General features: G+C 44.8%; 1 protein-coding gene across 1 annotated transcript in view; it reads left to right on the forward strand.

Moving 5' to 3' along the window:
• Positions 1-16,309, forward strand: part of PROM1 (prominin 1) — a 207,408-nt gene that overhangs the window by 75,337 nt on the left and 115,762 nt on the right. The window contains exons 5-6 of the mRNA XM_070948434.1: positions 918-1,038; positions 1,674-1,737. Of these exons, the coding sequence (XP_070804535.1) occupies positions 918-1,038; positions 1,674-1,737 (185 nt within the window). The remainder of the gene's footprint in view (positions 1-917; positions 1,039-1,673; positions 1,738-16,309) is intronic.

Below are 16,309 nucleotides of genomic sequence, written 5' to 3' on the forward strand. Positions count from 1 at the left end.
GCCGATCAGGCAACTCAGCTGGGATTGTCAGAGGCTTTTAAAAGCATTTTTTCTACAACCTCTTTGGCCAAAGAGGTTGTAGAAAAAATGCTTTTAAAAGCCTCTGATGATCCCAGCTGAGCCGCGCTTTTTTTTTTTTTACTTTTAAAAGCATTTTTTCGGCTGAAGAGGTTGTTGAAAAAATACTTTAAAAAAAAAAAAGCTTCTGATGATTGTGCGGCTCAGAGGGCAGGGATTTTTGCTACCGGTTCTCCGAACCACCCGCCTCCGTCGCTACCAGATCGGACTAACCAGTCCAAACCGGAAGCATTTCACCCCTGACTTAAAACCATTCTTTAGTGTTACCATAAGACTAAATCATTATAGGTAACTCTGAACTTACAACCATTCATTTAGTGTCCATTTGAAGTTACAACAGCACTGAAAAAGTATGACTGTTGACTTATGACCAGCCATTGTAGCATCCTCATGGTCACATGATTAAAATTCAGATGATTAAAAACTAGTTCCTATTTATGACAGTTGCAGTGTCCCAGGGTCTTGTGATCACCTTTTGCGACTTTCTGACAAACAAAGTCAATGGGAAAGTCAGATTCACTTAACAACCCTGTTAGTAACTTAACAAGTACAACTATTCACTTAACTGTGGCAAAAAAGATTGCAAAATTCACTTAACCATCTCACTCAGCAACAGAAGTTTTGGGCTCAGTTGTAAACATGTTGAGGACTACCTGTATTACATAAACAAAATTGGTTCTCTAAAACAAACGTTAATGGACAGCATCATATATGGCCACTTCAATATCAGAAAATAGTTCCTTGATAATTTTACTGTGCTTTGGAGTCAGATATCTAACAATATTATTTATTTCTACAAAAGTAAGAATAATTCTTTTGTATTCTTTCTTGCTACCTAGTATTGGGGTGTTTTTTGCCTATGCGGCTAACCAGCATCTCACAAGCCAAGTCCGAGGAGCCAGGGGACTCATGAACAATAATTTCAGAGACCTTCGGATGTTCCTGAATGGAACTCCTGGGGTAATGTACCATTTTCCTTTGGGTGGCTTCATGTGGTGTTAGGAAAGTAGGCATGCAATGATTCCATGACTGGATTCAATTTTACATTTGCACTGTAGTATTATTTAATATCATTATTTAATATTATTAAAAGCATGCCACTTAAAACTGAATTCACACTTAACAATTGATTGTGTTGATTGTAGTGTGCACCATTAGTTGCAATGCAACTAATGCACAGCATTTTTGTTTTTAACACTCTTCCATTAAGTGTGGGAATCTTTCCATAATAAAAATGGACGTCTAAACTTTTGAGGGGCATATGGCTCTCAATAGAAGATCTGTCTGGTCATACATTTCCCTCAGATGCCCATAGAAAACACAAGAATGTAATCACAAACTTTCACTCAAGTTCATCAGCAGTTAATATTAAGAATTCAGATAGTCATCATGATCTGAAGAAAAATTCCCAATTAGGCAGTGAAGTAGACTGGGTATTGAAGTGTCATCTACCTCATAAAGCTAGAATTAAAGAGCTTTTGTGATGCTGCCAGGTGACTTCCAGAAATGACAACAGTGCTTAAAGTTATGTGAATATTACTGCCTTGGTATATGTGGGTATGTTGTTAATCCTAAATTTGTTGCTTTCTTTTTAGCAAATCGACTATTTGGTGAATCAGTATAACACTACCACGAAGAAAGCACTTTCTGATCTTAATAGTAAGTATATATTTAAGAGACTCGCATCAGATGGAGTTTGTTATCATAGTTTTTGCTCTTCACTTTGCTAAGGATTACAATATCCTCATTATGTATGAAGCATGTTATCTAAATGCTACCATGTTTCCCTGAAAATATGACCTGGTCTTATTTTCTTTTGGGTCCCAAAATCAGCAATTGGGCTTATTTTTGGGTATGTCTTATTTTTTTTCATCACAAGGTCCGGCCTGGCCGGGAGCCCCACCTCCCCATGCATGCACAGGAGGCAGCGACTGCGTGGAGGCCGACTGCAGCAGGAGGTAGAGGGAGGCATGGGGAAGCTCCACACCCCGCCTCATTTTGTCCTCCACCCCCCCCCACTGCCTTGCAATCATTGCAGCCACACCGCCCACGCCCTGACACCTGTCGCACTGCTACCTGACTTCTTCTGCAGCCGCTGTGGCCACTTGCAGCCAGATGACACAAGGCTCGTCATGCCAGTGCTGCTGCTCCCAACAGGAGGCTGCATGGCGTGTTGTGCCATGGCACCTATGAGCGGCGGCACCAGCACGACAAGCCATGTGGCATTCTGCCACGAACGGCGACACCAATGCGATGCACCATGTGGCATCTGGCTGCGAGTGGCCACAAGCGGCTGCAATTTCGTTGCATACATGATATACAATGACAATAAAGGCTATACTGTAAGACGTCAGGCAGCAGCACGACAGGTGTCGGGGTGTGGGAGGCCTGGCTGCAGCGGTCCTTAGGTAAGCAGGTGCAGGGTGTATGGGGAAGCCATGCCTCCACCCCCGTTCTAGCTTGATTTTTACACCTGCGCCTCACCCCAACTTGTACAGACAGTGGGCGGGGCTTAACTAGGGCTCATTTTTTGGGTAGGGCTTATTTTAGGCACAGGTGTGAAAATCGGGCTAGGGCTTGTTTTTGGGGTAGGTTGTATTTCTGGGGAAACACGGTAAGTCTAAAATGCTAAATAACAGAAAATCAATGTGATAAATAACACATCTAGGTGTAACGCAATGGGTTAAGAGCTAAAGGAAGTTTGGCAGGACAATTGGCTTATTATCAGGCTATGAATAGTGCTAATTAGTAAAGGAAATTATTTTCAAAGTGGTTTCTCTAAAGGAATTTTTTTCACCCAAGAAGAAGCATCACTCTGCTCTCACAAAGAATGTCCATCCAGGAATGTTTATTCCTGTTAAATGTATTTATTTAGCATGTGATGCATCATACATGGACTAGCAATATATATATATATGTTAACATTTACCTAGATTAGTAAACACAATAAAACAGCAGTCCCCAACCTTTCCATCTTGGTGGCCTGTGGGGAGAGGAAATGGTTCTCTGTGACAGGTAGGGGTGTGTGCAAGCGCAGCTTCATTTGCACAAGTGGCAAGTATGCACCACTTGCATAAATGGAGCTTGGAGTGCAAGCGCAAATGCTCGCCATTTGTGGAAGTGGAGCTTCCAAGAGAACCCACCACTTGTGCAAGTGTGTGCATGCTTGCCAGCCGCTCATGCAGCCCAGTTCCGAACAGGCTGTAGCCTGAGGGTTGCTTATATTAAAAAAAACCAGATACTGGATCAGTATATGCACTCCCCTACAGCCAGTAACGATGTGATCTATAGTTTGATATGAAACCCCATAGTCACACTGAGGGGAGGATACTATGCCCCATTTATACAGAGAGTCCCAGCAGACACCGTTTGTGAATCCTATTCAAGATTGTCCATTGCTAACATGATAATTCAAAGCCTGGCACCTTTTTTGTGGAGTCATTAAGACAAGATGACCTTTATTGTAATTTTTTCTGTGTACATACTAGCACAGATTAAAAATGAAATTCAGATGTTTGCTCTCAAAAGAAAATATTTGCCTGATAGCCTCCGCCTTTACTGCTTTGGCTGCCATGGTAACGGGGGGAGGGGAAGAGGGGAAGCATGCTGGAGAGACCGAGAAACGAAAGTGGTAGTTAAGCTACTGGGCTGCATCTTTGAGGCTGCTATCAGGTCAAGGGTTGTGGCATTCCTGATTGATGATGCTGCCAGACGTGTGCTCCCACCTGACCTCTGGGAGACCCTTGGATTGGATGATTTACGATGGACAGTGGGAGGGAATGCTTTCTATCTGTAGTTTTCGCACTTTTGCCTTAGATCCTGCTTTTCTTTGGTTGCGATCACTTCATTTTCCAATAAAAGTACCTGCTTCTATAAACAATGGAGTTTGAGTCATTCTTTCTTGACTTTGAAGGAAGCATACCTGACATTAAGCAGGATCTCTTTTCTCCAGCCATCTCGGATAACTACCGAGGAGGCTGAACCCAAAATATGTCTGATCAAGAGAGTGATGGAGATCAGATGGGGGCTTCTGGCTCTACGATAACTTCACTTCAGGCAGAAAAGGAAGCTGCGGAGTGGATGGAAAAAATTCGGCTGAGAGAGGAGCCAGAGGAAGCCAGATAGTTGAGGGGAGTAGGAAGGCTGCTGGACCTTGCGAGGACCCCCAAGGAGTAACCAGCTCCAGACCTCGTAAGGGAGAGACAGTGTGGCTGCAAGAGCAAAAGGAGAGCCTCATGATTGCTCAGGCTATGCAATTCCTCCACGATGCCAAAGAAAGCCAGAAAAACCGTGAGTCTTATGTATTCCCTGGTGGGAAGGGAGGAGACTACCCCAGAGTGGATCCAGAAGAGACTGCTTGTGGGGGAGAGGAAGAGGAAGCTGGAGAAGGAACATCTCAGGCTTCTGGGATCCAAGCGAGGGATGCAGCAGCTCAGGGACCCCCAGCCTTGCAGGCCCCACCCCGGAGACGCAAAAAGCCAAAAATTCCCCCCCCCAACCGAAAAGTATGGAGGGAATCTGAAGACCTTGGGGCTTTTCCTGACCCAAGTGTGGAACCATGCAGGACTGGGGGGAGGACTACCTGTCAGATGCGGCACGAGTGAGATGCGTCACGAATGTCCTAGAGGGAGTGGCAGCTGAATGGATGGTGGTCCTCCACAATAACAACTCCCCCTTGCTGAGAAACTACAACCTATTCATGGGGGCCCTTAGGAGGCGATTTGAAGACCACCTAGCTGAGCGGAAGGCGAGACTCTGAATGAAGGGTATCCAGCAGGGCCGGAGATTGGTGGCAGAATACACCCAAGAGTTCCGTGAGTTGGCACCTGACAGGGTGGTCCGAAGCAGCCCTACTGGAGAGCTTTAAGAATGGGTTGAATGAAGACGTCTACAAAGACTGTAGAGCACGGGGGGTCCCCGGAGATTTGCAGAGTTGGTACATAGTAGCTGAGGACGTGGAGATCGATCTGGCCCGAAGCCAACTCCGAGGAGGCCATACAGGAGACCCTTTATCCTCCTATTACCGCAAAGTAGCGCCCAAGACGGCTGGGGGGAGAGCGGAATTCAAATCCAAGTCAAAGCCCTTCATGTGCTTCAAGTGTGGAAAGGAAGGTCATCGGGCTGCTGAGTGTTTCTCCAAGCCAGTGCCAAAATCTACCAGCTTGGGGCCAAAGAAGGCTGACAAAGCGCCCACAAAAGCCCGCGAAACCGCTCTGAAAGGGGAAGTTGTTGAGTTCGCTCCCCGAAACCAGGGTGAGTTGGGAACTCCAACCACCACGGACGACAGCGAGACGGACTCCGACTCTGACTCCGATGATCTGGTGAGTCACACCGAGGGCCCCATGCTCGTTCCTGTAGAAATAAGGGTGCCGTCCACAGGGGCACACGCACAGATGCTAGCCCTATTAGACTCTGGGTGCACCAGGTGTATAATCAGCCCGAAAGTGGTGGAGAAAATGGGCCTGAGGCTAAAAAACTTAAGAAGGCCCATTGTGTTCTGTCAGCTGGACGGATCGATAGCAGGAGGAGGCCCAGCCAGTTTTGTGACTGAACCCATTGAAATGCAATTGTGGCCCCTGGCATGGAACGACCCCTCATACTTGGACTGCCCTGGCTCCATAGATGGAACCCGTGTGTTAACTGGAAAACGGGGGTTTTGCGCATCCACACCAGAAACCCGAGACTAGAAAGGGAAGAACCCCCCCTTGAGGACGGAGTAGAACACGAAGGGGCGGAGATTGCAATAGGTCATATTGAAGGGGAGGAGAAGATTCCAAAGGAGTATTGGGATCGCCGAGAAGTTTTTAGTGAAAGGGCCTCAGATGTGCTGCCCCCCCACAGAGCTATGGACTGTACCATTGAAATACTCCCTGGGGTAAAGCTCCCTAAGCCAAAGATCTACCCTATGACCCCTCGAGAACTGGGGGAGTTACGAAAGTTCATTGACAAAAACCTAGAACGGGGTTTTATCCAACCAGCCAGACCAAGGGTGGCGGCGCCGGTACTGTTCCGGGAAAAGAGAGATGGCTCCTTTCGTCTGGTAGTTGATTATAGGAACCTGAACGCAATTTGCGTGGAAAATGTCTATCCCCTACTGCTCATGAAGGACATGCAAGCCCAACTAAGAAAGGTGAAGATTTTCACCAAACTCGACTTACGAGAGGCATACTACAGAGTGCGAATTAAAGAAGGGGATGAATGGAAAACAGCATTTAACTGCCCACTGGGATGTTTCCAGTTTCGAGTGCTCCCTTTTGGACTACAAGGAGCCCCTGCTGTGTTCATGCAATTGATCAACGAAATACTGCATGAGCACCTGTATAAGGGGGTGTTGGTCTATTTGGATGACATTCTTATCTACTCTGAGAACATGGACGACCATGTGAAATTGGTACAGACTGTCCTGAAAAAACTCAGGGCTGCTGAACTGTATGCCAAGCTCTCCAAGTGCAAATTCCACCAAAGCAAAATTGACTATCTTGGATATCACATATTGCATGAAGGAATAGAGATGGATCCTGGAAAAGTCCGGGCTGTATTGGAATGGGCCGCGCCACACACCCGCAAACAACTACAGAGTTTCTTGGGATTTGCTAACTTCTATAGACAGTTCATCCTCTCGTTCACAAAAATTGTGCTACCAATAACAAATCTCCTGAAAATGAAAGGTGAAGTAAAACCAAAGCCCTCCCGGGCCCTTGAGTGGACTATGGACTGTCAGGCGGCATTCGAAAAGCTAAAACAGTTGTTTGCTGCTGAACCAGTCCTCAAACATCCAGACATGGAAGAGCCTTTTGTAGTACAGGCTGACGCAAGCGACGTGGCAGTAGGAGCAGTTCTCCTGCAAAAGAATGCAGAAGGAAAATTACAACCCTGTGCCTATATATCCTGTAAATTGTCGGAGACCGAAAAGAGATGGGCCATATGGGAGAAGGAAGATTTTGCAGTACGCTGGGCATTGTTAACGTGGAGACAATTTCTTGAAGGAGCTAAGCATCCTTTTGAAGTTTGGACTGACCATAGAAACCTGGAGGCGTTGAAAACACTGCGTAAGCTGTCACCAAAGCAAGTTTGCTGGGCTCAGCACTTCAACCGTTTTAATTTCACTCTACGCTACCTTCCTGGTGGAAAGAACTTCATGCCAGTTTGCCTCAATACAACAGTACCAAGGAGGAAGTGGTTCGCCTGATCATCCCTGCAACCCAACTGGTGGCCCCAGTGACTACCAGAGCGCAAGCAAGGGGCGATCCAACCCTCTCAGGCAATTTGCGTCAGAAAGTACAAGAAGCTCTGAAAACTGACGAGTGGTTTCAAACCCACTTGAACGAATGTACACTTCATGATGGACTACCTTGGAGCCAAATTGTATGTTCCTGCCAGTTTGAGAGTAACAGTATTGCAGCACGCTCATGACACCAAGGTGGCAGGACACTTTGGATTTCTTAAAACTCTCCATCTTGTTAAAAGACAATTCTGGTGGCCCGCACTCAAAAAGGACATAGAGGCATATGTAGCTAGCTGCCCGGTGTGTGCCTCAGCTAAGAGACTTCCGGGGAAGCCACCTGGTCTACTTCAGAGTGTGGCGGGGCCAAATGCCCCTTAGAAAGAGATATCCATGGATTTTATTGTAGACCTGCTGGATAGTGGGGGGGTGCACCGTCACATGGACAGTAACTGATTTGTTTTCCAAACAAGTGCATTTCATCCCATGTTCTAAGATCCCTTCAGCTAAAACCCTTGCAAAAATGTTTATTCAACATGTTTATAGGTTACATGGTGCTCCGAAATGTATAATCTCTGATAGGGGTGTACAATTTACATCCAACTTTTGGAAGGAGTTTCTGATTTTGATAGGCTCCGCCCAGGGGTTAAGCTCTGCCCACCACCCCCAGACAAATGGGGCTTTCTAACTGATTCCGTGTTAGAACAATATCTGAGATGTTACATAAATTATCAGCAAGATAACTGGGTGGACTTATTGCCATTTGATAACTGGGTGGATTTATTGCCATTTGCGGAGGTGGCATATAATAACTCCATACATAGCAACACAGGGTTCACTCCGTTCAAGATGACTTCTGGCCAAGAATTTGTACCAATCCCAGAGCTACCCCAAAATGAATGGAGGCAACAGCGGCAGTGATAGGTGGTGGCGGCGATAGGTGGCAGCAGCGAACAGCGGCAGTGATCCCCGCCACTTAGAACAGCTGATTGGTGGTATTCCGGGAGGCTGATCCAACCAGTAATTAGCTGCTCAGCAGCGAAGGCTCCAGTGTTCTCTGGTGGGGCAGCAGCTCAGCTCAGTTGATCGGTGGTGGGCACAATGGAGCGGAGTCCTGATGAGCCACGTGCTGGGGCTGCGATAACATGCTGAAGCTGATCAGGCTGTTTGCTGCAAGGATGCTAGCCAGATGAATACCGGATAGATGCTGGGAGGCAGAGGCAGATTTTTTTTCTTGTTTTCCTCCTCTAAAGCTAATGTGTGTCTTATAGACTGAAAAATACAGTAAATAGTTTGTAAGTCACTGATGGTACGATAAAGTACATTCAGGGCCTCATCTCTGTTTGGACAAGGAATATACACAGCTGTAATAATAAAAGTAAATTTCATATACAAATAGAAGAGTCAAAAGCTCTACATCAGAGGAGCACTGACTTGAGATCACCTTAGCATTATTACACCATTTGCCATTATATAAAAACAGACACCCCCTCCTTGGGATTTGCCACTAAGAGAAAAACTCCAGTCCTGTCAAAATGTTGAAAATCCAGCCAAGCTAACTATCTGGGACAGAATGCTTTAACCAAGTTTCTCTCACCTCCCATTTTGTTATTAACTTCATATAAGGTTCTGAGGAGCGAACATTAGCAAACAAAATAGATAGTAGTGACACTTAAATGGTTTAGCCTTTAACCAAGTTCTTAGTGCCTCATATCCTCCTTTGGTCATACCGCCTTCTCTCCTGAAGAAGACGGTTAGTGCTGCTGGGAGACTTCCCTGCTGCAAAGGTGCAGCAGCCTTTGCAGCGCTGACCATCTTCAGAAGTGTTCCTAGATGGCGGCAATGGAGGAAGCATAGTTACATCGCAGGGAGTTAATAGGAAGAAAAGTTGCTATTAAACTAAGATAAACGATAGGAGGAGAGGTGGAGAGGGAAAGATAAATCATAGAATAAATCATAGAGTGGAGAAAGGAAAAGAAGAGAAAAGATTGGAGAAAAAGGAGGAAAACGCCACCAAGGGCAGCGACCCACAGCAAACTTGGCCTGCTGAGAGAAGCCCAGCTGCACCCGAGAGGGCTACCCAAGAGCCCAGAGGCCCATTGAAGTGAGGTGAGCGGAAAGGCAAAATGAACTGGTGGAGAACAAGGAGTCGAGCCGGTGAATGAGTGGGGCCAGCTGTGGAGCAGGGAGGAAAATCATTTGTGGGGCAGAGAGGTGAGTTGACTGAGGGCAAAGCAATGACCAGCAGAGAACAAAATGGTGAGCTGGTGAGAGAGAGGATCAGGGAGGAGGAGGAGAACTGGCTGTAGAGAGAAGATGAGGCGAGTTTACTGTAGGCCATACAGGCAGTCCTGTTTGCTGGGAGAAACAGCACAAATGGGAACCATGTGGTTAAGGAGCCAAGAGCAGCGGCAGTACAACAGAAAGAACCAGCAGCAAGGAGCAGCACAGTGAAGCAGATCCTGAGAGCAATGCAGAGAGCAGCATGGAAAGTGACAGTAGAACATTGGTGAAACTGGAGGCTGTCGGTGGTGGTGGAGCATTGCATTACAGCAGACCAGCAAACAGTTACTGTGAATGGCAACAGAGCAGCATGGCAGACCAACAGACTGGGGGGCGGGGGGGAGAATGCTATGAGCAGAGAAAAGCAGAGAGAGCTGAATACCTGGCAATGGCAGGAGAAAAGCAAGTAGGAAGAGAGGATAAAAAGACAACGCAGGACACAAGGCAAAAAAAAAAAAAAATCAAAGGTGAGTAGACAATAGCAAGTACAGAATATATAAAGGCAGAGAAGAAAGAGATAGCTCTAGCCCACAAGAAGGCAGGGAGGAAAGGATCATAAGAAGGAAGTGAGTAAAGGGATAATTATAGAACATTCCAGTACAGGCTAAAAACAAATCTCGCACTTAAGCCCACTGAACGTTGAAAATTTTAAAACTGGACAATTTAAATTTAATTTAAATTTCTACTAGAACTTTAAATTTTTAAACTACAGTCAGGTCCAAAAATATTGGGACATCGACACAATTCTAACATCTTTGGCTCTATACACCACCACAATGGAGTTGGAATGAAACAAACACAATGTGCGTTAACTGCAGACTGTCAGCTTTAATTTGACGGTATGTACATCCAACTCAGGTGAACGGTGTAGGACTTACAGCAGTTTATATATGTGCCTCCCACTTGTTAAGGGACCAAAAGTAATGGGACAATTGGCTTCTCAGCTGTTCCATGGCCAGGTGTGTGATATTCCCTCATTACCCCAATTACAATGTGCAGATAAAAGGCCCAGAGTTCATTTCAAGTGTGCTATTTGCATTTGGAATCTGTTGCTGTCAACTCTCAAGATGAGATCCAAAGATCTGTCACTATCAGTGAAGCAAGCCATCATTAGGCTGAAGAAACAAAACAAACCCATCAGAGAGATAGCAAGAACATTAGGCATGGCCAAAACAACTGTTTGAAACATTCTCAAAAAGAAGGAATGCACCGGTGAGCTCAGCAACACCAAAAGACCTGGGAGACCATGGAAAACAAGTGTGGTGGATGACCAAAGAATTCTTTCCCTGGTGAAGAAAACACCCTTCACAACAGTTGGCCAGATCAAGAACACTCTCCAGGAGGTAGGTGTATGTGTGTCAAAGTCAACAATCAAGAGAAGACTTCACCAGGGTGAATACAGAGGGTTCACCACAAGATGTAAACCATTGGTGAGCCTCAAAAACAGGAAGGCCAGATTAGAGTTTGCCAAACAACATCTAACAAAGCCTTCACAGTTCTGGAACAAGATCCTATGGACAGATGAGACCAAGATCAACTTGTACCAGAGTGATGGGAAGAGAAGAGTATGGAGAAGGAAAGGAATTGTTCATGATCCTAAGCATACCACCTCATCAGTGAAGCATGGTGGTGGTAGTGTCATGGCGTGGGCATGTATGGCTGCCAATGGAACTGGTTCTCTTGTATTTATTGATGATGTGACTGCTGACAAAAGCAGCAGGATGAATTCTGAAGTGTTTTGGGCAATATTATCTGCTCACATTCAGCCAAATGCTGCAGAACTCATTGGACGGCACTTCACAGTGTAGATGGACAATGACCCAAAGCATACTGCAAAAGCAACCAAAGAGTTTTTGAAGGGACAGAAGTGGAATGTTATGCAATGGCCAAGTCAATCACCTGACCTGAATCCCATTGAGCATGCATTTCACTTTCTGAAGACAAAACTGAAGGGAAAATGCCCCAAGAACAAGCAGGAACTGAAGACAGTTGCAGTAGAGACCTGGCAGAGCATCACCAGGGATGAAACCCAGCTTCTGGTGATGTCTATGCGTTCCAGAATTCAGACTGTGATTGACTGCAAAGGATTTGCAACCAAGTATTAAGAAGGGAAAGTTTGATTTATGATTATTATTCTGTCCCATTACTTTTGATCCCTTAACAAGTGGGAGGCACATATGCAAACTGCTGTAAGTCCTACACCGTTCACCTGAGTTGGATGTACATACCCTCAAATTAAAGCTGACAGTCTGCAGTTAACACACATTGTGTTTGTTTCATTCCAACTCCATTGTGGTGGTGTATAGAGCCAAAGATGTTAGAATTGTGTCGATGTCCCAATATTTCTGGACCTGACTGTAGACAATTTTGAACTATAGAACTTTAAATCCTTAAACTAGACATTTTTAACTGTTAGAACATTACATTTTTAGCTAGACTTTTCCCTCCAAATTTTTAATTTTAAATGATCTGTTAGAATATCAAAATTCTAAATTGGACATTTTTCCCTTTTAAAAAATTGTGGTAAAACCTTCTACACTTTCATTTTCATTTTGTTTTTTAAATCCATTCATGGAAAAAGAAACTGATACTATTGTGATCTGCAGAACATGTTCCATGTATACACTTATGCCTATAGAATACCCCAACAAAATATATACCAAATGTAAATTACTAGAAGAAAAAGTAAAGGGTCTAGAGGAAACACTAACCACTCTGAAACCCAACCTACAAACTGAGAAACCCCAAACCTTGCAAAAAGAACATACCCAAATTGAACATAATAATGATCGAACAACTTCTAAAAAAATTGACCCCTTAGAGGAGGAAGAAGACATATGGAAACAAGTCACTCATAGAAAAAACACAAACTTAGTACAAAACCCCTGTCCAACCAACCCACTCTGATGCAGCCTCACTGGTGTTAAGCAATTGATTTCATTTCACCCTAGAAGAAAATATGCAGACACATAGAAAAGAAGCATCATCAAATGTCCCTAAAAACTAGCACCATCAAATGCTTCTGTGATGGATAGAAAAATACCCTAAATCTCCCTAGGAAAAAAAAGGCGAGTGTTGGTGATAGGAGATAGGAGATTCAATTCTCAAGGGAACAGAACCAGCTGTCTGTAGACCAGACAGTCAATCCAGAGAGGTATGTTGTCTCCCTGGAGTAAAAATCAAGCTGAGAACCTAACCAAAATAATAAAACCCACAGATTACTACTCTTTTCTACTACTACATGTAGGGACGAATGACACAAAAAAGGACTTGAAAACAATATTGAGTGATTACGAGCAGCTAGGCAAGAAAGTAAAGGAGTTAGGTACACAAGTAGTTTTTTCATCTGTACTGCCAACAAAAGGTCAACATCCTGTAAGAGAACAAAGAATTCTAGAAGTGAACCACTGGCTAAAGGGTTGGTGTCACCAAAAAAACTTTGGATTCCTGGACCATAGTCTGTACCAGGTGTCTGCAACCTGCAGCTCCGGAGCCGCATGTGGCTCTTTCGTCCCCCTGCTGTGGCTTCCTGTCGGCTGAACCCATCACTGGCTGGCCCCACCCCTCGCCCTGTTCTCCCATCACTCCTCGCTTGGCCTGAGAAGGTAAGAGCGACAGTGGGAGATGGCGATTCGCTCCATATTCCAAAGCGGGAGCGAAGCATGCCTGTACTTGCCATATCTCGCCTGCGCTTCTTCCGGCCCTTGTTGGTTCTGCAGGCACCTCGGTCGCTCGGGGAGATGCGTGACTTTCTCTCTGTGCTGTGACTGGCCCAGCCCGGCTGCAGCTGATGCTCTGCATCATAATGGGCTCCAGGAGGAGGAGGGGACACCATCTCGCCCATTGTGAAGCACGCTAAATTTAACTGTACTGCGCAAGGCACTATGAGAGCAGTGGGCAGGCTATGGAGGTGGCAACAGCAGTGGCGTTGGCTGCAGCCAGGCTGAACCAATGTCTTAGGGCGGAGGGCAAGTTGCATGTCTCCCCGAGCAACCAAGGTCTGTGCAGCACCAACAAGGGCCGGAAGAAGCACCTGTGAGATATGGCAAGTACAAGTGTGCTTCACTTAGGCTCTGGAATATGGAGCAAGTCTCCATCGCCTGCCATCAGCCTTACCTACTCAGGCCAGGCATGGAGTGACTGGGAGAGGAGGGTGAGGGGTGGGGCCAGCCAGTGGTGGGTTCAGCTAACTACGAGCCATAGCAGGGGGACAAAAGAGCTTCATTTATTTGGGAACCTGAAATGACTCTTGATTTAAATATGGTAAAAAGCACCCAAAGAAGAAGAAAGAACAACATCAGCAAAAAAACCCAAAAACAAAGCACCAACTCTTGCCTGTTTTTGGAAATGGTTCAAAAGGGAACACACACACACATGAGAGAGAGAGAGAGAGAGAAAGAGATGAAAGAGGGCGAGAGAGAGAGAGAGAAAGACAGAGATGGAGAAAGGGAGATAAGAGAGAGACAGGATGTGATACCTGTTTCCCACAGAAAAGAAAATACCAGGAGCCACAAAACCTGGGTAAGTATGGCTGGGGGGCCTTATGTGACTGGGTGGGAGTGAGTGACATTGAGTTGGCCATGCCAACCTAGGTCTTGTGGCTTCCAGTGATTTCTGTGGGAAAGGGGTCCAAATGGCTCTTTCAATGTTTAAGGTTGCAGACCCCTGGTCTGTACTATCTCCATGATGGGCTTTTGGCAAGAGATGGGCTGCAGTTCACAAGGACTGGTAAGAATGTTTTCGGAAAACGACTGGCTCAACTTATCAGGACGGCTTTAAACTAAAATTGAAGGGAGAGGGTGACCAATCTTTAGGATCTCCAGGACTTAATTCCAAGCAAAAATCCCTAGAAAGCAAGTCAAATAAAGAAGTATGGAGGGATGGGAAGGAAGACAAACTCACCAAATAGGAGACATAGGAAGCATACGCAGAGTCAGACAAAGATCTCAAGTTCCTATATACAAATGCACAAAGTCGGGGGAACAAACAGGGTGAACTTGAACTATTAATGCATGAAGGTAGATATGGTGTAGTTGGAATAACAGAAACTTGGTGGGTTAAAACCTATGACTGGAACATACTGATAGAAGGATGCAAACTGTTAAAAAAAAACAAACAGGCCCCATAAAAGAGGAGGTGGAGTTGCACTGTATGTAAAGGACCACTATATTGCTATAGAAATGCATGAAACCAAAGACAAAAACCAGCTAGAATGCATATGGGTCAATAAAAGAAAAAAAGAATGACATGGCCATAGGACCACTCAATCAAGCAGAAAAAATAGATGTCCCTTTTGCTAACCAACTAACTAATATATGTAGGAAACACACTACAATAGTAATGGGGGATTTCAATTACCCTGACATCAATTGGAAGACTAATTCTGCAGCAAGTGAGAAATCAAGTAGGTTCCTAACCAACCTAGCTGACAACTTTATTGTCCAAAAGGTAGAGGGAACTAGAGGGACAGCCATACTAGACTTAATTCTTACAAACAGAGAAGTGATAGAGGGAGTTGAAACTGCAGGAACTTTGGGTGAGAGTGACCATGTCTGTAAGGATTGCATCTCCTTCCAACTTAAGAAAGTAAAAACTCTTGAAACATAGGATTTCAAAAGGAACCTTTTTATTAAGCAGAAGTGACAGCAAGGAAATCAAAGCAAGGTCTGAATATTCTTAGACAAGACAAGTAGGATTAAAGCAGTAGAGACCCCTCCCTTAAGCCAGACTGCAGATTTCAGCCAATACACAAGTATGAAGATGTTTTCTTTACCATCTGCCCTGAGAACCAGAAAAGTATATATTCACATCATTTCTCCTTTATCCTTTAAAGTGAAATAGCCCACATGGCTGTCATAAACATTCCTCAACATTAAGGGGATCTCAGGGCTTTTTGGTGCCAGGATATAGGTTGTAAAATATCTGTTGACACAGACAATGCTAGTAAATCTCCCGCTTCTCTGAATTGAATGGCAGTATCACTTTTAGGGATCTGACATGCTACCTTCCTTAGAAAACGAAAGGGTCCACCTGTAAAAAACAAATATAAACAAAATTTCATGATAGTATATTAACAAGGTTTGTTAGGATATTGGGAGTGAAATTTTCTCAGTAAGGTTGGAGCCCTAACATGGTGTTTAGCGACCCATTCATTGTGGGCAGATGGTAAATGTTTCCAAGCGACTAAGTATTGGATTTTCCCTCTGTGGATCCTAGAATCAAGGATTTCCTTGATTTCAAAGTGTTGTTCACCTTCAATCATGATGGGAACAGGTGGTGTAGATGCAGGTGGTCTGAGGGATGAGATTACTTTTCGCTTGAGTAAACTAATGTGAAATACTGGACTTGCCTGAGTGTCTTTGGAAGGAGTAGTTCAACTGCTACTGGATTGATGACCCTAGTGATGGGGAAAGGTCCAATGAAATTTGGCCCTAGTTTCTTTGATGGTTGTAATGATTTCAGGAATTTTGTAGATAAGTATATTCTGTCTCCGACATAAAAAGGTTTAGGTTCCATCCTTTTCTTGTCAGCTTGAATTTTAAAAGCCTCTCTAGCTTCCTTTAAGGCTAATCTAACCACTGGCCATGTGTTTTACAAATTATCCATCCACTCCTTAAGTGAGGGGATGGTGGGTTCTTCTGTGGGTAGTTCAGGCGTGGGACTGAAATCCTGGCCTGTCGCTACTCTAAAAGGGGTAAAACCAGTGCTTGAGTGTACAGCATTATT

Source organism: Pituophis catenifer, unplaced genomic scaffold (assembly GCF_029215685.1).
Source record: "Pituophis catenifer annectens isolate HBS135680 unplaced genomic scaffold, rPitCat1.0.hap2 SCAF_8, whole genome shotgun sequence".
Classification (NCBI taxonomy): Eukaryota; Metazoa; Chordata; class Lepidosauria; order Squamata; family Colubridae; genus Pituophis; species Pituophis catenifer.